General features: G+C 39.0%; 3 protein-coding genes across 3 annotated transcripts in view; 1 reads left to right on the top strand and 2 right to left on the bottom strand.

The window, feature by feature from the left end:
• The window catches only part of LOC140246928 (uncharacterized), a 41,083-nt gene extending 34,026 nt beyond the window's left edge, over positions 1-7,057 (bottom strand). Inside the window, exons 1-2 of the mRNA XM_072326248.1 lie at positions 6,981-7,057; positions 3,932-4,101 (exon numbers count right to left, since the gene is read on the bottom strand). Coding sequence (XP_072182349.1) covers positions 3,932-4,094 — 163 coding nt within the window. The 5' untranslated portion in view covers positions 4,095-4,101; positions 6,981-7,057. The remainder of the gene's footprint in view (positions 1-3,931; positions 4,102-6,980) is intronic.
• Positions 7,058-13,169: 6,112 nt separating this feature from the next.
• Positions 13,170-18,410, bottom strand: LOC140226420 (methenyltetrahydrofolate synthase domain-containing protein-like). The gene is made up of 6 exons (XM_072306895.1): positions 18,296-18,410; positions 17,160-17,292; positions 15,943-16,056; positions 15,046-15,159; positions 14,473-14,563; positions 13,170-14,137 (listed from the first exon to the last, which is right to left on the bottom strand). Exons 2-6 carry the CDS (start codon positions 17,268-17,270, stop codon positions 13,374-13,376), a joined length of 1,194 nt encoding a protein of 397 aa, XP_072162996.1. The 5' UTR covers positions 17,271-17,292; positions 18,296-18,410; the 3' UTR covers positions 13,170-13,373.
• Positions 18,411-18,948: 538 nt separating this feature from the next.
• LOC140226421 (proline-rich transmembrane protein 1-like) lies at positions 18,949-23,484 on the top strand. The gene is made up of 4 exons (XM_072306896.1): positions 18,949-19,025; positions 20,947-21,032; positions 22,313-22,453; positions 22,916-23,484. Exons 1-4 carry the CDS (start codon positions 19,016-19,018, stop codon positions 23,144-23,146), a joined length of 468 nt encoding a protein of 155 aa, XP_072162997.1. The 5' UTR covers positions 18,949-19,015; the 3' UTR covers positions 23,147-23,484.

Here is a 23,484-nt window from a genome sequence, read left to right on the forward strand (position 1 = left end):
CAGTAACTGCACATGTCACATGACCATAGGAGGAGAATTGTTACCACCACCAGGTTATAAAGTTCTTCTACTTTCTGGTTAGTCTAGATCTATAAGATCTAGGACCTAACGCTAGACCTAGACTAGGTCTTGTCAATTGAATGGCATTCTGTGTAAAAATAAGGTACATGTAGGCCTACCCTAATTGAACTTTGAAGTGCCCGGCTAGCTTGCCCCTGACACATGACCCTGGACTAGACAATAAAATATCAAGTCTCTTCGTCTTAGATCCTAGTCGAACTCTGACATTACACTTAAGCTAGACTACAGATCTATGCCCAATGTTAGTGCTAGACCTAACAACGTTAGATCTATTACGTTAGATTAGGCCTACTGACATTTTGTCTAACACTAAACAGTTAACAATAGATCTACTCTGTAACGTTAGATCTGGTACGCGGTAGACCTATAGGGCCTACATCTAACGTTAGTGTATTAATACTAGTGCTCATCTCCCTTCAATATATTTTCAGCTCACCTAGATTTTCTTGTTCTGGCCAAAGCCATGGCTACCATGACTTTTCCTCTGCAATTCATGATAGATTTACAGGCATGCCTGGACCGCAGAAACTGTGTGACAGCATGGTTAGCACTGGCAAGATCACTCAGACTGTACCAGACCTGCAATACTGTGCAAGTGATGACTGTGATGTGATGCAGTGTTTAGCTAGTTACTGTGCAGTATGCTGCAGAATTTACGCGCATGAAGCTAGCTGCACGCGTATTCTACACTCTGAGCGCGCTGAGTCTGCCAGGTTTGCTAGTCTCCAGAAAGAAGCTTTTTCTACAACTTGTCATATGATTCCCTGCGGGCAGAGTCAAGTTACTGGTGAAACACTCTTTTTTATATCTACTCCCCTAAATTATGGAAGAAACTGCTGTTTACATTGTTAAAAAAAAAATTAGTAGAAAAAATAAATGGTATTAGGGAAAAAAATCTACAGGAAGGACTATACAGAGTCTGAATGATTAGACTAAATTGTTAGTTACTGCTTTCTTCCGTGGGCTTTGTTAGTTACTGCTTTCTTCCGTGGGGAAACTTGCAAAGTTGAATCAACTGGATGCAGTTACTGCTTTTTGCAAAAGTGAAAAATTGCATTTTTGGTCACTTTCATTTTTTTTTGTGCAAAACTGACCTGTTAACATTGGAGAGCATTGGGTAAACTATTCATTTTTGCAAAAAAGTAAACATCCATAAAAATGTCAGTTACTGCGTTTTTCCGTGGGGGGGCAGATGTACATACTATGTTCCATGAAGATACCTTGAACAATTTTCCAAGGTACACTATCTGTACAGAGAAAAAAAAGAAGTTTTAATATTTTTACTTGACCTTTTGACCTTTGACCTTTGACCTTTGACCTCATGACCCAAACTTTCACCAGAGAATCTTAATTGGGTAATACATGTATACACTACGTTTCAAGAAAATATCTTCAGGCATTCAATAGATATGGTGGAAATAGTGAAATTTTATGTATTTGACCCTGACCATTTGACCTTTGACCTTTGACCTCATGACCCAAACTTTCACCAGAGAATCTTAATTGGGTAATACATGTATACACTAAGTTTCAAGAAAATCTCTTTAGGCATTCAATAGATATGGTGGAAATAGTGAAATTTTATGTATTTGACCCTGACCTTTTGACCTTTGACCTTTGACCTCATGACCCAAACTTTCACCAGAGAATCTTAATTGGGTAATACATGTATACACTAAGTTTCAAGAAAATATCTTCAGGCATTCAATAGATATGGTGGAAATAGGGAAATTTTATGTATTTGACCTTGACCTTTTGACCTTTGACCTTGAGCATGTGCCCCCAAAAGTTGATAGGCACAACTTCACCCCCTAATACACATACATGCCAAGTTTCATTAGGATACCTCAACAGGTTTCAATAGTTACCTTGTCCACAAAATTCATTACGGACGGACGGAAGGATGGATGGACGGACGGACGGAAGGAAGGACGGACGGACGGACGGACGGACGGACGGACAACCCGAAAACATAATGCCTCCGGCACCACTTCGTGGCGGAGGCATAAAAAATCGGTTTTTGCAGACCCCAAAACTGGACTGTCACACTCGGTATTTTGAGACCCCGAGTCCTCTCTTGCCATACTGTCTCAACGTTCTGTCATGAATTGTAAACAAAGGTTCTCTATCACTATCAGCAATTCCAGAATTCATATATAGACTAATAGAAATTGGAGAGGTTTGTCTTCGGTGATTGACAGAAGGTTACTACAGTCTCCACACAAAATTTGGAAATACTTCCTTATGCTCCTCCCACTAATTTTGCCATAACACTTCACTACCCTACCCTTGCTACTTTATGCACAGGTGCACAATATTGCCACCACTTACCAATTTAATGTGTCTGCATCCCTGCAGGTTCAAAATTCTAATTCTTACTCAAAGATGTGTTCTAGTGTCACCTCCCTTGTAATTAGCTGCACATCACACCACAGTGCTGACTCTAGAATTTTTGTTTAATCAATCCAGATCCAGAGATCCACAACATTTGTGGTAGGGATCGTTTAGTTTTTGGTTTGACCTAACTTCAGATTTCTAACATGTTTTGGTGAGATAATGACAAACCTCTTTTGAATTATGAAAGAGCAATGCATGTAACTCCAAGAGGGATTTAACTTTTATTTGATGACAATTGGTTTTGAAATGGACAAGATATATCCAAAATACATGTAGAGCAATCAGGATAAAAGGTGGGACCCACCTTTTATTAGGAAAGCTTTGTTTTACTTTGTTTTTGTTTTTTTTTTTATATCTCAGTCACTCCAAAACCAGTTTTCATAGAGAATAAACTTTGAATTCCACTTTAACCCTATTTTAACTGGGCTATTTGAGACCAAGTTTTTACTGGGGGGGGGGGGGGGGGGTCAATTTAGACCCCCCCCCCCTTCAGATCTCGGCCGCCGATCGCGTGATCGCTGCAAAATTTTGCCTGAAGATAGAGCCGGATGTCAACTACAAGATTACAGCTGTACATGGTCATACGATATAAAAATATTGGCTTTCTATTTTTAATAAATTAATTATGCAAATTTATGCATGGAATCATATTTTTCACCTATAACTCCATTAAAAAGACGGAAGGATTGCTAAATTTTTGTGTCCGAGTTCCTCACGACACATCAAACAACTTTGTTGTAAAAAACAGCACAATCAAAATCAATTTCTTTTGTTTTTTATTGTTTTGTTAATTTCTTATGTATTTTATTGTTTTTTTCGACCTTTTGTGTTCTATTGTTTTTTTTTCCAAAATTTGTTGCAGGCACTTTTTCAAGCTTATCTCCATTAGAATTGATTAATTTCAATGGTTAAAAGTTGAAATAATCTAATTTATATCAATTAAACCAAAAAACACAATTTGCATTGGATTTGCACACGATATCATGAATTTGAGCTGTTTTTGGGTTTGAGATGCATATATGCAAAACATTGCGTAGTAACTTCAGAACGGTGTGCCCGGACGTCGCAAATTTGGTCTCAAAATATGCGGGAGACTTCAATGAAAAAAAGTCATGAAACGACGTGGCAAAATCTTTGCGCGTTGCGGAATCGTGGCGTGAAATGTCGAGGGGAGGTCAATTTGACCCCCCCCCAGTTAAAATAGGGTTAATAGAATGGTATGTTCTGTATTTTTCATAAGTGGTTTCTTGGTATCTTACAAAAAGTTATAAGCCCAATCCTTATCTCCACCAATACTATACCATCCCTTTAAGCTAGGAAGGTTAGGGTAGTGTAGAGTGGTGTGGCAAAATCTGTATTTGATATTAGGAGGGGGGGGGGGAGGGGGACATAAGGAAGTATTTTCCGATATTCTACCATGGCATCTGCCTACAGGTCTCCATGCTCTACCTACCACCTGATTTTTGGGCTGTACTCTCAGATTGCTCAGGCTGATCCTGATCCATGGAGGAACTGTCATCCTCATCATCATCCTCGTCGGTCTCCATGGAAACAGAATCTGACTCCATCTCATCAGCTTCACTCGTCGAGTCCATAGCCTGGTCAGACTGGTCCATTGTAGTCCTAACAGTTGATGGAAAAAAACAACAGCAAATGAATGACAAAATGACAAAAAAAAACAAAACAAAAAAAACAAAAAACAGCTACCTGTAATTTCTGAGCATTTAAATATGCCAGCATCACCGATGCCAAGCAATGGAAGTCTCTAATTCTGAATTCTCATAAACATCAAGTCATTTGTTGACAAGACACAACATAGAGTATGTTGGCAGCTCTCTTAGCATCAACCCACAAAATTGGAGATGCAAACTGCGCTGAAATTTGGAGTTTTGCTGTCACCGGGGGAAAAAACAATGAAAAAGGAACTATCCTTGCAAGAAAAGAAGCGAAAAGACATACTGTGTATCAAAGAAGATATCACTATTATCATGCCAACATCTGGCCGTAATTCAACTCTAAGTTGGCTGGGTTCTCGTCATGGCCCCATTGTCACCTGGAGTGGAATGGCATCAAACTTGATGAGTTCACTCCTCCAAAGCTTGTCCAAACCAATTTTAATCTTTTTTTTTCTTTTTTTTCTTTAAGCATCTAATGTCACAAGTATTGCAGGACAACTAAAACTGTGCTCTGAGTAGTGGTAGTGTCTAGGTTCTATAAATTTGACAAACACCATGCCCCATAATTCTACCAATAGAGACTACCAGTATCGAGTTTGATAATGTTTCACGAAAATGATCCTGCATCATGCTGCTGTAACATTACGCATGTAGTAGCTACACACAGCGTAGTTGTATAAATTACGGCCTAAATTACTAAAGTCTAACGTTTAAGAATTAATATGGAAACAGATAGACCGCCTCCCTTATCTAAAACCCATACTTTTCCAGGCAGATTTTCTATACCCTGTTAATCATACAGAGCTATAACTATACACAGCCCAGTCGCTGTACATGGTACGTCGCGTCAGGGCTGTACGCGCGCGACCACCAACCACTAGGAGAGCGACGTAATCGTATTACGATAGCTTTGAATTTTGATACTTAACATCATTTTTGTCACCTCAAACTCAACGAGTATACTTTTCAATATTTACTCTACATCTGATGCTATCAGTATTCAAATGTACGCAATGAAACTTACCGAAATTGATCATCATATCCAGCATGTCCACACGGTACACAATCTTTCACGCCAGGCCTAACTATACACAGCCCAGTCGCTGTACATGGTACGTCGCGACGTACCGACGGTCAGGAATTGCGCCAGAAAGTGTCATTTATTTGTTCCACGGACTTATCGCAAGTGGTCTCCATGGACCCAGTGTGGCGAACTATTCTTCTGTAATAGAAACATGCATTTAACGTGAGTAAAGTATTCTGTTTAAAGGAGAAAAGTATACATTTTCCTAACTATACACAGCCCAGTCGCCGCTGTACATACGTAGCGCGACAGGGCTGTACCAACGAAGCTCCAAACACGAAGAGGGTCCAACGATTGCATGCGATCGGATTGAATTTTGATACTTTAGATCATTTTTTTGTCACTTCAAACTCATCCGACGAACAAAGTGATAATGAGACTTCATATCTATGCTATGAATATTGAAATTTAGATTTAATAACTTACCTAAAATGATGGTTATATGCAGCATGTGTGAACGGTTCACGAACGGTACATCGTCTTTCACGCCAGGCCATTTCCAATATCCGGGAGGTCACATGATCTGAATGCCCTTTCAAAAGGTCGCGCTGTCGACGGTGCTGCTACACCAACACTCAAGCAGCGCATCGCACGCACGCAAAAGATTTCCGCAGAGATCAAGGCGCCATTTTGAATTCTGCAACGATGAACCCCGACGGTGTTAGGGAATCCGCCAGAAAGTATCATTTTTTGGTTCCACGGACTTATCACGAGGGCTCTCAATGGACTTACGAACCTTCTCTAATACAAACATGCACTTGAGGTGAGTAACGTTTGGTAACGTGTACACTGTTTATAAAGAACGTATAAATTTTCATAAGTTTTGTAGTTGTGTTGTGGTTCCCCACTTTGAAGGTGCCCGCTCGCTGGTCAGACGCTGTATTCGCGTAGCGTATTAACAGCGTCTGGTCGGGCTAACATTTTCCTAAGTTTTGTAGTGCTAGTTGTGTTGAGGTTCCTCACTTTGAGGCTGCATGCCGCGCTCGTCAGACGCTGTTTTCGCATAGCGTAACAGCGTCTGGTCGGGCTAACAGAGCTACTGCCGTACTGCTACTCGCTGGACTAGATTTGAATGTAGCCACAAAATTTACAAAAAGCTCAGTTTTCCACAACATTCAAATGATTCAGTTGTCAATTTCAGCTGGGTCAGCTGTGATGTCGTTGTAAACCTTCTAAGTAACTAGTGGACTACCCCAAACAATACTTTAATCATGGCATGCTTGTAAACAGTTTTTAAACAGTTAACGTTTAATAGGGTAGACAGCCAAAACTTCCTAAAACTAAACCGCATAGAAATCGCCATACATGCACAGATGCACAAGAAGTTTTCTTGTCTAGTGAATGGCAGAAGAGTCTCTAGCGAGAAACGTTAAGAAGCATATAAGAAGCTACAGACTAGATGGTGCTCTTCGAAAATCGCGCGGTCACTAACTTTGGGACTCACACTTTTGACATGACCGGTGCAAAGGATGATTAGCCCGCTACACCCGGCCGAAATCAAGAGAGCAACAACCTCCTCAGCTCTGAGCTCTTTCCACTCAACTTTCTAACCCGCCATAGACAATACACATCACATCCAAGTTTTCAATGAAAAGACACGCGCGCACATACACACATTCGGCGCAATACCGGCAAAATTTCGATTCCTTTTTGTTGAAATAACGAAGAAGGCAGTTGATGTAGATTGCAGAAAATTTTCACCATTCTTCATGATGATAACACTTGTCATGAAAAATATTTACCTTACTCTCAATATACCGATAGCAGAGAAAAAGCTGGCCACAAGACAACCTCAGGTCTCGACTTCGACGATCACCGACCAGCCACCGACTAAATCTCCGATTTTACGTCCGTGCGTACATGATTCGTACACGTGCGTAAATTGTACCTCATACGCATTTACTGTACTAAGTGCGAGTCGACTCGATTCGATGATGACTGCAGCTGCTAGCTGTAAGTAGGGAGCGTTTTACAAACGTATTACTGTACATACGCACACAGAGCGCGCGTGTCTTCTGTAGTCGGTGCGTGGTGAGGGATCGCTGTGCATAGGAGATAGTAGCGCACCACTACTGTGGTATATTATTGGGATTAATTTCATAAATGCTGCCCTCAAACTTTGCTTTGCAGCAGGATGTCAAGAGGACTGAGGAGTCGATAAACGGAGGTTGGAGGAATAAGTGAGGAGACTGATGATACCGTGACTATGGTGAGAATGATCAAGAAGAAAGCATACACGGAGAAGAAGAATATAGAGAAGAAGAAAATAAAAAGGGGACAAAGAGAGAAGGAAAGTAAGAGGAAGAAGAAGAAGAAGAAGAAGAAAAGAAAAGGGAGGCAAAAAATAAAGAAAAAGAAGAGATGAAAAGGGGAGAAAAAAAGTACTCGACTAAAAGCTGTACGAAAAAAGGAGGAATTTTAGGAACGAAGAGAATGCAGACGCACAATATTTAGTTAAATGTGCATTTTCTCTCATTTAGTTACTTATCATTATTTAGTTGTTGTTTTTTTTTTCTTTCATGTTGTGTTTCTGTAAAACGTATAATCACCGGTGAAGTCATTTTAAAGGTTCTCCGATATACAAATGCATGTTGATTTGTTTTGGTTTATGATGCCCTCAACATCATGTTTGTGGTGAAACGACTATCTAGAAACATTCCATATTATTTTCAATTAGTTTGTCTTGTCTTTTTTACTCAGATTAAAAAAAAAAGAAAAAAAAAATCTTTCCAAACCAATATTCCTGTTGTGACCTCATCTGTCAATCATTACTTAAGTGCTGATATGTTTAACAAAATACATTGGAATGCACCTTACCCTCGACTCAGCATAACTTTTGTTAGTCACATTAATATCACAGAAACATGCAAGTATTGTGCCGAATCGAAGGGAAGGTGCATTAAAATGTCCTTTGCTAAACATGTCAGTACTTTAGCAATGATTGACAGAATACAATGAGGTCACAACAGGAATATTGGTTTGGAAAGTTGTTTTTTTTTTGTGGGCGTATCCAAGTAATCGGAAGAAAGATAAAAGAAAAAAAATAGTATAAAATAGAAGAAAAAATAGTATAAAATAGAAGAAAAAAATAGTATAGAATATATGGATAAAATTAGTTTAAAATATCTGAAAAAACAAAAACAAAACAAAACAGGAACTTGATGTCACAAGCGGCGCCAGCTGAGTCTGATACTGGGGCCTACAATCAGCAATTAGTCGAGTGGACTGTTATACGGGTTTGTTTTTTCGTGGTTACTTTCTAAAAAAGTGTTTGCTCAAGGAGGTTCAAGAGAATGGAGTCACAACTGTCGTATTTCCTTTGAAGTCACGTTTGATGCCGCCACTCGAAAGTATTTGAAGCATGTGGCATACTGGATCTGCCGCGCAGATAGGAAGACAATTGACTCATGTCTCATTGCATAATCATCAGCCACTTTCTAACGAAAATATGTCTTTGTGATGGTAATTACTTTTCGCCATCCCTACTTATAAAAGATAGATGGTATATAATGGTAAAGACACAGGGATGCGCGAATAGAAATTGCGCAAAAAATGATGAAATGAAAATGAAAATTACTCGACTGGCCGTGCCCGGCCACTAATCTGATATATCTATTAATATATAATTATACTCGAAGATTATTCCATATCAGTTTCATTTGGAGGAATCAAGTGGAAAAGCGATAAAACCGGCTTTCCAGGAGGGTACAGTTTTAAACACTTTCACATGATACAGCTCTGATTTATACTTTTGCACATATTTCTTGAAGGGATTGACCTTTGTTTAATGAGCTTTATCATTAAGTGAGATTTCGTTTCATTTAATAGATAAACAAGCAAAATATAGCCAACATTAAGTTAACGTTCAAAATGAATCTTCAGATTTCTCAGCAAGACGGCGGCATCAAACCCCGCCACGAAAGGCACAGATGCACCTATGGAATTCTTTTGTACATCAATAGAAAAGTGACAACTGTTTGAATAATTATTACAGCCAGTTGGAACTCCATCTCTTAAACCTCCTTGGTTTGTTCTAATGGACTAGGATATTGAATGATTGATAGATCATCTATATATTGAGGGCAGATTTATAGGGGGTTCATAATGGGCAACCCCAACCCCCGCATCAGGTTCGAATCCCAGATGAACCCTCAATATGACTGTATAGGCCTATACCCATGATTTCTGAAATCATGGCTATTACTACTGTTTAATTCGGTGTCGATTGTCGATGTATTGCATTATTTCGTTACTTTCAGGTTTGAATAGTTTCTTTAAACAATCTGCCCTGGCCTGAGATTGTGTGTCCTTTGTCCGCGCACAGTACTGGTTCAAATTGTCGTCGTCGGTATAAACGAAGGAACAGATATCGGGGGATTGAAAGGAGAAGAGAAAAATAGAGCCAGAAAGGAATATATTATACAAATTAATGAACAAAAATACTTCAAATTAAGAAGAAAAAAAAAATCACACCGTAGTACCATACACACCCATATTGCTTTTATCAAGCGGTTTCTTCTGTTTTTCCTTTTTGTTTTGAATGGGATTTCTCTTCTCTTCCCGTATCAGCTTTGGTTTCTCTCAACCTACAATCTCACTATAAAGAGCCATTTCAAAACTTATTAAAGGGATCGTACAGTATTGGTTGAGACCTAATTTCAGGTTTCTAACATTTTTTTTAGTGACTCAGAGATAATGAGAAATCTTTTACGAAATATGAAAGAGCATGTAATTCTATGAGGAATTCAACATTCATTTGATGAAAATTGGTTTTGAAATGGCTGAGATATCCAAAAAAGAGCGATTCTAATAAAGTGTGGGACCCACACTTTAGTACGATCGCTTTGTTTTGCTTTGTTTTTTGATGTTTCAGTCATTCCAAACCCGATTTTCATCAAATAAACTTTGAATTCCTCTTAAAATGGTATGCTCTGTAGAGTATATCATAAGTGTTTTCTTGGTATCTCGCAAAAAGTTAAAAGCCCAATTTTCATCTCCACCAATACTGTATCGTCCCTTTAAAATACAATGTCTGCAAACACTTTTTGAGGCAGCAAGCTGACCCTTAAATTATTGATACTGCTTCGACATTCATTCAGCATTATAGCTATACTTAAAAACAAAGGAAGGAAGAAAGAAAGAAAGGGTAGATGTTTTATTGTACTATGTATTACATATACATGAGATATTATACATGTACAATAATGATAATCTGTAATAGCTGAACTACGAAATGCAATTTTCAGATCTCCTAGCTTTCTTACATTGGAAAAAAATATATCCCACTTCCGTTTGTCCTATATCTATTTTTTTGGTCTTTTTTTTTTGTTGGTATAAATATTACAAGTGCACTTAGAAACACCTGTATCAAGCCCCATACAAATGCAATTCTTCTTATTATTATTATCATTATTATTAATATCATGACTGACTTGTATGATAATAATGATAATAATTATAACAACAATAATAATAAAAGTTATAACAATAATGATAAAATAATATTGATATTACTATAATAATAACAGTAATAATAAAGTTAAAAGCTGGTTTTTATACAGCGTGTTTCACACTTGTTAATTTTCTCAATGTGCTTTACAGACTATTATTACCCTGGTAACTGGATACATTATTTCCATTATTATTATTATTATTATTATCATTATTATATGATAAAGTCAGAGCAAGACAAGTTGAAGACAATGAAATTTGTTGTTTTCAAAACAGATACAGTGTATGACATGATGATTGTTGCTATGTTGTTGCTTGAATTTATTTGGCATAATCTATCACTCCTACACCCTCCCCCCCCCCCCCCCCAAAAAAAAAATATATATATATATATGAAGAGTTTGTTTGCAAAAACCGATAAGTCCATTTTTGAAGATTTTGAAGTACGGTCTCTGTCATAAAGTACAAAATAATACCTTTTAAATGATATATTTGTCACTACATATAAAGGTACATTTTTGAAGTTATGGTCAAAAGAAGCACAAATTTTCTTATCATTCTCATTATTTTCTATTTGGCAAATATGGACTTATCGGTTTTTGCAAACAAACTCTTCATATGTTCGCAAAACCGGTAAGTCCATATTTGCCACATGGAAATATTTGCAGATTAAAGGCCAAGAAAAATAAAGAGAATAATAAGAAATTTTTGCTTCTTTTGACCATAACTTCAAAAATGTACCTTTATATGTAGTGACCAACATACCATTTAAAAGGTACTATTTGTACTTTATGACAGAGACCGTACTTCAAAATCTTCAAAAAGGGACTTATCGGTTTTTGTGAAGAAACTCCTCTTATATATCATGGTATATATGTCAATCGGGTGAACTATGTGTCTCATTTTCACGCAATCACATTTAAAGTTAATTGGATAAAGTGCAATTTCCTCTCTTTGGCACTCTTCTTGGTCGGTGATAAAGATTTTTAACAATCATTTTTCTTTCAGTCGATATACTGTATGACCCTCTTGATAAAATTAATTATTGGTGCAAGTGTGCCTCCCTAACAGTATCCCTAGCTTTTACTTAGTGAATTCATGTTCAATATTACCACCTCTCACATGCATCAAATTCCCATAGATGAACATTCATGCACATCCAAAAGAAACACGCACAAACACAAAATTATCGTGGTCAACTTTTGTATTTCTGCCAATGAATTTTAATGACTAATCTATAAACTTTTCTTTGTTACAACGTCGCAAGTTCTTGAAACAAGCTTTTCAATTATTTGAATCAAATAAACACTTGGAGTAAATTATATGACCTGTCTCCTTCTGCAGGCAAACTATGACCCGAGTGTGTTCAAACTGATTGTGTTAACACTGTGAGGATTGTCATACTGATAAAATAACCAAGAACTGACTAGCCTTGAAGAAAAGGCCACATGGGTTTATATTGCACTTTCACATTTTATTCAAGACTAACAGTGAGAAAAGGGTTGACACAGTGATAGATTTGGACTCCGGTGCACACCAATGCGCTCTCTGCCATGTTAGTACCCTACAGTGGTAGTCTCATATAAAGTAAGAAGGCCTGCAAAAAGGCTGGAACTGCTCGATATACTCAATGTTTAGCAGCATGTTGTACCAAATTGCCCACATGCCCATTATCAGGGGTGGATCCTGGAACTCGTAAAGGGAGGCGCTTTGCAAAATTAAAGGGGGGGGGTGCACGCACCCCATTTTTTCCTTTTCTTTCTTTTGTTTTAACCAAAAATAAAGAGGAGGCGTGCCTGGTGAACCCCAAATTGCTCAGAAATGTGAATTCATGCACAATTGCAATTATGCAAGTTGTGTTTTATATCAAATTTGATAAAAGCATGCTTATTTGAATTTTTATTTATCAAATATATTGGTAATATATTTTGATGCTCAAAACAGTGTCAACAACAAATTTTTGTAGTTTGTGCTGCAGGCAATGGGTGTACCGACTTTTAATCGTGATCTGGAAGGGGGTGGGTGGCTATAACCTACATACATAGACAGGCTTTGTTAGGGTTAGGGTTAAACTACCAAGGTACCTGACTTCCATGGATAATTTAGCAGTGAGGTGGGTAAACTACTGTTACTCTCCCTTTGAAAGGGCCAACCTCAGCTCCCTTTAATTAAGGTAAACTCATTTGAGGAGGAAAAATTCAGCTTCATTTGAGGAGGGTATTAAAACTCATCTCCCTTTCAGTGGGCCAACCTCATTTCCCTTTGAAAGGGTAATTCATTGCTTTTTGAGGAGGGTAAACTTATCTCCTTTTGTTTGAAGAAGTCAACCTCTCCTCCCTTTGAGAAGGATAAAGTCATCTCCCTTTGACGGAGGCAACTTGTATCCATTGGGGAGAAAAAGTCAGCTTCATCTGACAAAGGTTAACTTATATTAACCCGTCGAGGACGAGTCCCGAGTATACTCGGGCAAGCGTCTATGGGAAATGCGTGTTGTAGCAAAATCAACGTCCTCAACGGGTTAAGGGGCCCAACCTCATTTCCCTTTGAAAGGGAAACTCATCTCTTTTTGAAGAGGATAAATTTATCTCCATTTGTTTGAAGAAGGCAACCTCACCTCCCTTTGAGAGGATAAACTCATCCCCCTTTGGTGTAGATAACATAATCTCTTTTTGAGGATGCCATCCTCATCTCCATCCCCCTCCCTGGCTGTCCCCTCCTGGCTGATTCCATGCAAACATCCCACCCAAGTCACGTCTCCGTCCACTGGCAGGCTTTGAGCCCTTTGACTTTTGACCTGACCAGTCTATACTATTATGACCTCCTCGGTCTTCACCATCCCCATTGCGGACACTTCTTCCTGAATCATCATGGTCAGTGACACGGTCACTGCTGTGATATGATTTCAGCCCCCTTTGCTTCTCTTCCTGTCTGGATTCAAGACTGTACTGTTGATGGGAACTTTTAAATCTTTCAGACCGATCCCTTGGTTCACTAGACTCTCTTCCAGCTGTTCGTGAGGAAGTTTTCTCCTTGGTAGTGGACAGGTCATGTGGGTTATCTGCACAAAATGCTTGGCTAGAGTCTACAGCCCCTCCTTTTTGAACATGTTGCACTTCTTCCTTCAGCCTGACATCCACACCCCGTTCGGCCTCTTCCTTTCTCAAGATTCGGAGGATCGGTATCTCAGAGAATTTCTCCTTTGACAGGAGATGCCAGGCTATGCCCTTTGGCTTGACCCGCTGGTTGTCACACTGAATGGTCTGCGTTGGGGTCAGAATATAGTCCACGCTGAGGTCATGCTCACCAAACAGGTGTTCAGGCATGTCGTCCAACACTTGGCAGTCGTGTACCGTCGTCACGACAACCGTTTCCTGGGTCACAGCTCCCATGGAAGACATCATGGCAAACTCCATGTCGGCATAACCTTCACCTTTACCGATTCGAAGGCCTAGAGAACAGGAAATAGTATGGAAGGGTTAAAGGTCATGTGCATAAACAACAACAGAGCTGCATCTGGAAATCTTTTTGCAGGGAAAGTTATGCAAAACTCCTCAAATATCACATCAGAATCTTTGGTTGACTGATACATTACATGATCTTATTCTGTATATAGTTATCTGCCATGAGGCGCATTATTCATCTTTTGGTAAAGGTGAAAATTTTGCATTTGGTAACCCTTTCTGTGCCAGGGTCTTTGGACAGTGTGTACAATGCAATGAGATTTTCTGTATCAATCAGCACGAAAGCACTCAAAGACTTTAACCTCTTGACACCCAGACTGACCTGTTGGAGAGACAGCGACTGACCCAATGATGACCACGTCAACTTTGACCTCTGCCTTGAGACCAATGGGTGTACTGTACTGCCTGACACCCTGCAGGGAATAAATTGTTCAGTATCAAAAGAAAGATGATTATAAGATGGCAACAGCAGATGAAGAAGTAACAATGATCATAATAATGAAGGACACTTACAGCAAGTACACTGACAATTAAGATAGCGAAAATAACTACAGGGAATGTTTACAATAGTGCTCTTGAAAACAAAAGTAGGTATGGATGTACATTGCAGATGGAAGAAAGTAACAAAGTGATGACTGTAAAACACAATATTTTTGCAGTATGAAATCTTCGCGAATTGGAGCCGACGGCCTCTTTCATGGCATGACATTTCCACAAGTTGCCTCTATTAAACATTCAATGTGTATAGTGTAGACAATACAGTGGCGGATCCAGGGGGGGGGGGGGGTGGGGGGCGCAAGAGGCACATGCCCCCCTCTTATTTATCGTTAAAAAGAAAAAAGAAAAAGAAAAAAATGAAACGAAACCAGGAAGTGGCACCAGAAATATTAGTTACCTGAGAGGAGGAGCATGTTCTGAGCATGTTCTTGTTAGCTCCAGGAGGTGGATCAATCCTGTTGAAGAGACCCGATTTGAGGCGAGGGGTCGGGACCAGGAGCGTTTTCCTGGCCTGTGAATATGTCATAAGATTTCAGAAAGCTAGAAAAAGTTATTTGCTGTAACAAGTTTGAAATTCATCTACCTTTAATACCCGGTAAATCACATTTTGTTCATTCTTTGTGTCTGTGTATCTGGCTAATGATATCTGATGTGACTATCAGTTGAAAGAATAGTTGAATTATCACTGAACATGAAGTAGTTTTTCATTTTAACAATTTGTTTCATCATCCAGGTTATCAAAGCTGTGCTCTTGTCATTTGTAACAATCATAGCCATCGCTTTCCTTGTCTAATGTCACAACTACTGCTATACATCAGAAAAATAGGCTGAAATAATAGAGAGGTTGGAATTTGAGCACTGGTAAGAGAAAGAAAAAGACACAGAAAAGTGGCAAAATAAAGTAACAAATAAAATAATATCCAAATCTACAGATGAAATAAAAACAAAAGAAATGTGTAAGCAAGCTGTCATTCTTTGAAAATGCACAGGTCTCTGTTAATGTTTTTTTTTTTTTTTTTACGTCAATATTCACACATGTACAAGCATATGAAACATTGACACTCCAATATAAAAACACAACAATTGAGGATACACATGATACATGTATCTATGGGGAAACCTCACTCTAACAACAACCTTTTAACCGTGACAATTACCATTGGCATTATAGGTTTCTTGCTATGTCATGGTACAAAATCAAAGAATATAAAAGAGATGGTGCCTGAAAAATCAAAAGGAAGTCTTGCCTCTTTACTGTACAGGTAAAAAGAAATGCTAGAATTCATGGTCTCACCTCGAGCGCCATAAAGCGAGCTTGTTGTTGGGGCTTGTCTGGATTCACCTTGACAGTTCTCGCCTTACGGAAGATTTCCATGGACTGGAGACGATCGCAGGCAGCTGCTGCCCCCTGGGTAGGGAAGGCAGTGGTGGGGGGAGGGGGGGGGGGATGGGACGGGAATTGAAGGGGGAAGGAATATATATGAATAAAATTTACCTGGCTTAGCATAGACTTACATAGATTCTGTGTTTATTTACCTTCTCAATTCAGTAGGTTTCCTAATCAATATTTTATATAAAGACTGTTATATCTTCCATGGTAGCTAACACTCTGTTGACCTCTCCAACTAGCTCTTTTCATGAAACTCATTAAAATCCAACAGCATTTCCTTATCTATGGTGCATTCAACTTTTTACCTGGATAAAAGTATCATGATACATAGTCTCTCTCTCCTGACTTTCTAGAATAAGTGCAATCATTGTAGAATACGTCAGATGTAACATAAAACTCAATCCTTCTCTCTCATTAGAGCTTGTAAGGTCTCTAAGTTGGAGACCTCCATTATACTTCTCACTTGTTTTTCATTTACTCAGAGCACAACAGAATTCATCTTCTAAGGGAAAGAATCCAAAAATATCAAACAAACATATTTTCGATTCACATGTGTTGTTACATCTGCATTCTCCATATATCATAGGCCCAATGCAGCCTTATTATTTTCATTGACTCTACAATATGAGCACTTGCAAAGTATGGTAGAGAGTACAGTATGGGTGAAGCTAAAAAGTGAGATGCATGTTTGCTACCTTTGAAGCTGTAATGTAGAGTAGAAACTTCATATCTTATAGAATCATAATTATGATAACTCAATAATGGTCTTATTTTTACAAAAGGAAGCCTCTTTAGTAATAACCGTTCTTCCACAGCACCATGCCATTTCATTACCCAACCAATCAATGCCGGGCTCCTATTCTTACACCCGAAGCAAGAGGGACATATGATGGGTAAAACATCTTGTCCAAGGACGTAAGCACTCAGCAGGATTCAACCTCTGGACCTCTGTTTCACAGTCAAGAATATCTCTAATTATAACATAATGCACTATCCGTCCTCACCCCCCTTTGGAAAAAAAAAAAAAATACGGCAAAGATCCTAGAGCTATCTTCGTTGGACACTTGACATCTGGGAATATATAGTAACCCCTGGAAGAGGTTTAGATACAAGATTCCCACCTTGAAGTTTGGTATGCGATGGTGAACTGGCCGTGGGAAAGCAGCGATGTCATTTTCTTCAAGATAGTTCCATATTTTCTGTCGTATACTTTCCTTGCTGTTGAAGTCCATACTGCGTCTTATAATCTTGTCTCTGGCATTTAAAGGGAAAAAAAGAGAGAAATATCAGCAAAAAACAATGATGAACAAGCAAACAGTACAGTACGCTGTATTACTTACTGTATTCTAGCTTCCCTGTTAGTGTGGGGATCCTTTAAATGTACATTTAGGCCTACTAATAAAATATATTAAACTTCTTCCATTTTGTTCAATTTAATCTGTAAGTTAAAAATTGTATGATCAAACATTTCTAAAGGTGTCCAGTTGTTTAGTAAGATGAAGAACTAGACCTATGGCTGTGGCTGAAGAAATGGAAAACCTGCGTATCAAAGAAGAGAGCAAACAGCAAGCTTTTACCTGGTAGAATGGAGGTCTACCCGGGAAGCTGGAAATTACAGGGGTCTAGTGAAAACTCTCCACTTCGCCCTTTTCTCTCCTCACTCGAGTCAGTCAATTCACCATTTTTATGAATTCTAACTCACATTTAGAACTCTAGTATTAGTAACAACATGTTTGAAGAAGGCTATACTTCACGTTTGAACCTTGAATTTAAGTTAAGATAATCTATAGTTGTCTAGAAATGTCTAGTCACGGCAAGCAATGCTGTGATTGCTCAATGCTACTTGCTACATGCTTAATTTCTAAAATACTAAAAATAAATCAAATTTTAGGCAATGTCAATAATGACCATGATGACCCTTTTCTACTCCAATGACAATGCCCAATGATGTCTGGTAAATATTACTAAGATTTGAAGTTTCAAGACATTTAAGATCCCTATACAGCAAAACCAGAAGGATATGAACACAATGATGATTTTCGAAACTCGGCCCTCGATTAGTGGCAGTGTTCTTTCGATGTTTTAAATGTCACGGAGAATCTAAAAATCATTTACAAACAAAACGTGATTTTATACACATGGGACTAAGTAACTAAAGTTGTGGAACTAGAACTCGATCCCTCGACAGAGTCCGGTATTTTGTGAACAACGCGGTAGACCCTGAATACCCGACGACACCAGATTACTATAGACTCACCCTCAATCCTTCGACAACTGTTATTGAGTCTGTACACTAAAAACCTGAGCAAATTTCGATTCTCCAAGTCCACGACTGCAATATTCACACAACAAACACCAAGGGGAGTATCAAGGGTAGCCATTACGTAATGACTCGCACTTACAATGTTGTACTCGTACACACATGTACACATGAACGATACACACGCACAGTACGCGTATTGAGTACAGATGTACACGACACACACACACACACACTGAGCATATTCGGCGTACATAGGGTTGTAGTTGATGGGAGCTTTCCCCACATCCATCCATCCATCTGCTGAATCCAATCTACTCCGGATGGATGTTGCGTCCACCGCGCGCGCGCGAGGTTCAGCTAGCTCGGGAGGATGATCGGATCGAGGAGAGAGAAATGACATCATCTGTAGTAGCGTCTATTCCACAAAGGGGACATAATAATCGTTCTTGATTCAATACTCCATCATATTGAAGCAAAAACAATCAAAAATCATTTCTACGATTAAAAACCTTAGACTAGACAGAGTAAGTTTCCAATTGGTGATTCTATTCGAAGAATTATCATAACAGATTGAAATTGGAATAGATTAATGGTGGAGTTCCCCCCTTATCGTAATGAACGATCCCGATATTATTTATTTCTGCCGGAAACAAACCAATGGATCTTGTGGAGCTGCATCCATCTTGCTGAAATTATCACGAAAACCTGCTCAAAATGTCTGCACGTAAGTATTGATTATTATTCACCATTTTAAGTTGGACAGTGTCGGAGTTTATCAGTGATCTGACAATAAAACAGTATTTGGCTACTGTACGAATCTATGTCAGTCATGATATGTTTGTTGTTCACTAGCTTCTCTCAAAGCTCATTACAGTGATTGGGCATCTCACAGCGATGCCGCATCATCGCTACGCATGTCATCCAGGCAGTACTTCTGTAGCGTACTGTTACTGTTGGATTGGATTTCACTGAGTACATTGCATTGTACAACCATTTCACAGCGCTGCTGCACAGCTCACGGTCCACTGGCACTGCACAGGGCATCACCTTGTTTTGTTTATGATTATATGTTCACGCCCTTCTAAAATTTTTAGATTGTCTTTGACAATATCGAAGATATATAGCCTAAAAAATGCCCTAATAGTAATTAGTATAATAGTACACTGTATGCTGATGTCGATGCCACGTTTCAAATGTTACGGGAGCTTCCCAACCGTCGGTAGTCGCAGCAGTCATTACAACTTACACAAGAGATTCGGTACAAAATAAACACTAATTTGGACTGGTCCAGGCAAAGGAATGCCATCTGCAGTCACTGTGTATGAATGCTGTTAATTCATGGCAGGGCAATTTCTGGTGGAGAGTTGACTGTTGAGATTGAAAGAAAGTGTGCGTTTGTGTTTAATTTTTATTAATGAATGGTCGAAAGGTGCGAGACGTTGAAAGTATAATGGATTTAGAATATAATTTAGTCAAAAAGTTTGGCTTTGTTGATTTCTTTGAAGTAGAACATAATTTATTATGGGTCATAGCGCCTTAATGGGTGTGATTAACCCCGGGGTGCGCCTCATTACGACGCGCTCCAATGCATTCGGGCTGTTCACACTTACAGTGTGTGGTGGGCTACAGTACACTATATTACAGTAAAATCAAGGGGGTACTAAGTATTCTAGAGCTTTGATGTCAGCTTTTGGAATTGGATGTCAGATACAAGTTTCCCCAACCTGGCCATGCATGTGTCAAATCATTTTTCTCAGTTTTGTCAAATATGTTCGAAATGTTGCACTTTTTTTATGACTGTATGCATGACCAAAATAATATTGATTAATAATGATGCTGTGCTAGAAATGATGATTTTAAATCTAATGATGATAATGATTTTGGAGTGCCAGGCTTGTGACTTTATTAAACTTGTGTCATGTACTTAGCTAAACTAACCTCTTTTTTTTTTTTTTGGATCAGAATTCATATAAATCTAGATCCAAACTTATCTTAAATGTTGTAAACTTTAGCAACCCCACTCAGGTGTAGAAATGTGCAACATGGAGGCAATGGTAACACAAAAGGGAATTAAGAAGATTAGATCCCTAATCACTGCACTGACAGTTGATTTCTGGACATCTGAGCCAATTCGCTGAGAAAACACTCCAGCATGCATGCTACTTGGTGACTATAGTGCACTATTGAAAAGGGTTACAAAACAATTGTTCAGTGACACTGTTCTGATTTACAGTTGAACCTCTCATATCCGGACAAGTCGGGACCGGGGCTCATCCGGATAAGGGATTTGGCCGGATACGGGAGACTCGATGCTTTATACATGTACATATACATACACATGTACTGATGTAGCCCATTGTAGTCCCACATGTAGTAATGTGTATACTGCAACCTTTTCATTGTTATACTCAGTAACAGACCCCAAAATAGAGGTGTATGTTAATGTTGGAAGTAATATGTAATTCATGTGTGTTTGTGTAGGAGTTCTCAAGGAGTTGGGAATCCCCCTTTCCTCCCGTAATTATTAAAAAAAAAAATAAAAATCACAGCGAGATTGCGTCCGTATAATAGAGAGATCCGGATAAAGGGAGGCCGGATAAGAGAGGTTCAACTGTACTTAATATCTCCTGTCTCAAACTTTGCAGCTTACACGAGACTTCAGGATACTAATTTCCAGCATGGGATGCAGAGATCTCCGTATGCCACTTACCCAGGGGTCTACACACAGGCTGTGAGTATAAACGTTGAATCCCTGTAGTATGTTCAAGTCTCCCCTGAGCGAACTGTTGAAAAGCAGAGTCAAATTTGACTCTGAATTCTTCTGTTATAGACATTTCCTGACAGAATTTGCTTTAACTCTTTTTGTGCCTCGTTCACACGCCCGACTCAGTCGATGGAGTGCCAACTTCGCATATATTCTGCTCAGACACGCAAACCTGCCAAAAACGATCGACGAATCGTCAAATACCGAAGTATCCATAGCGTTTCTCGTGAGTCCATTCCTGTCACATGTACGGTTGCTTGCATTTTATGTGGTGATTGACTATCAATTGGTTTTCTTCTGGATTTGCGAGTAAATTTTGAGTTTCTTCCTCTCTTTTGTGTACAAAAATGATACCTTGACAATCTCCTGGTCATTTGATAGAAAGGCAATCCTAGATTTGTCGTACAATTTACATCAGAGCACAGCTTGACATTTTCTCTACAACTTTGCTTGTTTAACATGTCCAGGGTTACAACATTCTATAAAAGTTGCATAGATTTGAAAAAGAAAACATTTTCCCAAGCATTGCATTGCCATCTCACAATAATATGGCACACAAGGGCTCTACACCATATGGCATATAATTTATGTGAAGAGTTAAATTTTCTGAAAGTTTCTGAAGTGATCGGCTGACATTGGAAGGCAGACAGTTTTATCAGAGTACTGGCGACTCCTATCATAACAAAGTCCTTGGGACTGGCAGTTTTTATTTCTCATTATATGACATTTTTGTTATTACTGAAGGGAATTTGCATCATAGACTTTTTGATACTGAAAAATAGCTGGTATACTTTGCAACGATTTAATTTTTGCAAACTTCAGGAAAAACTAGTGTCAAATTGTGAAAAATAACATCTCGCAAAAATGTCTGTGACCTCGTTTGCGAAAATGTCTGTACACAAGAATAACGGGACTCTGTTAGTAATGATAATATGATTTTGGCATCTGAATTTTACTTTGTTGAAATTACATTTGTAACTGCAGGGAATAATTTTCCAACTCAAATTTGATTAGCAATTTCAGCTGATGAACAATATTTCTAATGGTATCCTGTACACTTCTATGGAAGAAAACTGCTATACAAAAATTAGTTTGTGTAGCAGTGGTGTAAAAATGCATAGCAAATTGCGATGCGATACCAGGAAAAGTATTCCTTGAACTGAACTGTGTTAGATGAAGTTGCAACAGGATCATTCTGTACAGGTAAATGTATGATTATTGTGACTGACTCTGTTATTGCTTTGCAGGTCAGACCAGTTGTGTCCAACATCTCAGTGATTGGCGTCCAGTACAACGGTCCTCCCTGTAGGGACTACCTCGGTCTCTCGGTCTTCTTATTGGTCTTCTTTCCTCCAATCGGTCTCTTTGCCATCCTCAAGTCCAGACAGGTATGTGGGATTCATTTATTTATTCAAATATTTGTTTATTTATTTTCATTTAAAAAAACAATTACCATGGCAGCTTGCAGACCAAATTAAGATAATTTGTAATAGTATCAATATTACATGCACTTTGTTTATCCCAATGAGTAACAAACTACAGTCAAACCTGTCTAGAGCGGCTACCCAAGGGAGTTGAAAACAGTGGTTGTTGTAGACAGGTGGCTGCTATAGACAGGCAGGGTCTTTCACATGCTTTTTCTCTTTTCACGTAAGAGGGAATTGTTTTCAGTAGTTGTATACAGCAGGGGGCCGCTACAGACAGGTGGCTGCTAAGTCAGGTTTGACTGTAAAACAACAATGTAAATTTAGATATAAGAAGTGCATATTTGACAACTTGGAGTTGAGGGTTTTTTTTTTTTTTGTGTGGCTTGTCCTGACTTGGAATGTCTCCCATGTTTCTTCACTTAGGTTCGTGACCGAGCATCTGTCGGTGACATCATTGGAGCCCAGCGGGCATCGGGTACGGCCCGTCGTCTCTGCTACGTTGGTCTCGCCGTGGGCTTCTTTCTCTGGCTGGCCTTCCTCACCACCGCCATGATCATCTTCTCTCAGACCACCAACTTGACCTTCGCTGACCCACCGCCAGCCCAGCAGATCTACTACGAGACCTTCACCGCCATGATTCAGTTGGGAAAGTAACCTTTTACCTCTGTGTCAAAGGTCGCTTCAAGTTGTAGAAAATAAAAGATCTTCACCAGGCTGTCTCTCCAGCAGCCCCACTGCGAGACCTTCTCTGTCACGACTCAGCTGGAGAAGTTAACCGTGACCTTTTATGTCAAAGGTCATTTCAGATCAATCAATTCTTCCAGACCTTCAACCATCGTTTGCAAGTCACCTCTATAGCAGTTCCACTATAAGATCTTCAGTGTCAGTATTTAAGTGGGAAATTAATGTTGACCTTTGGGTCAAAGGTCATGTCAGTTATAAAGACGCAAGAATATTTCCCAAACAGCCAGGCTGATCTCCATCTAAGCCAC

This window comes from Diadema setosum, chromosome 3 (genome assembly GCF_964275005.1).
Source record: "Diadema setosum chromosome 3, eeDiaSeto1, whole genome shotgun sequence".
In the NCBI taxonomy this organism is placed as follows: Eukaryota; Metazoa; Echinodermata; class Echinoidea; order Diadematoida; family Diadematidae; genus Diadema; species Diadema setosum.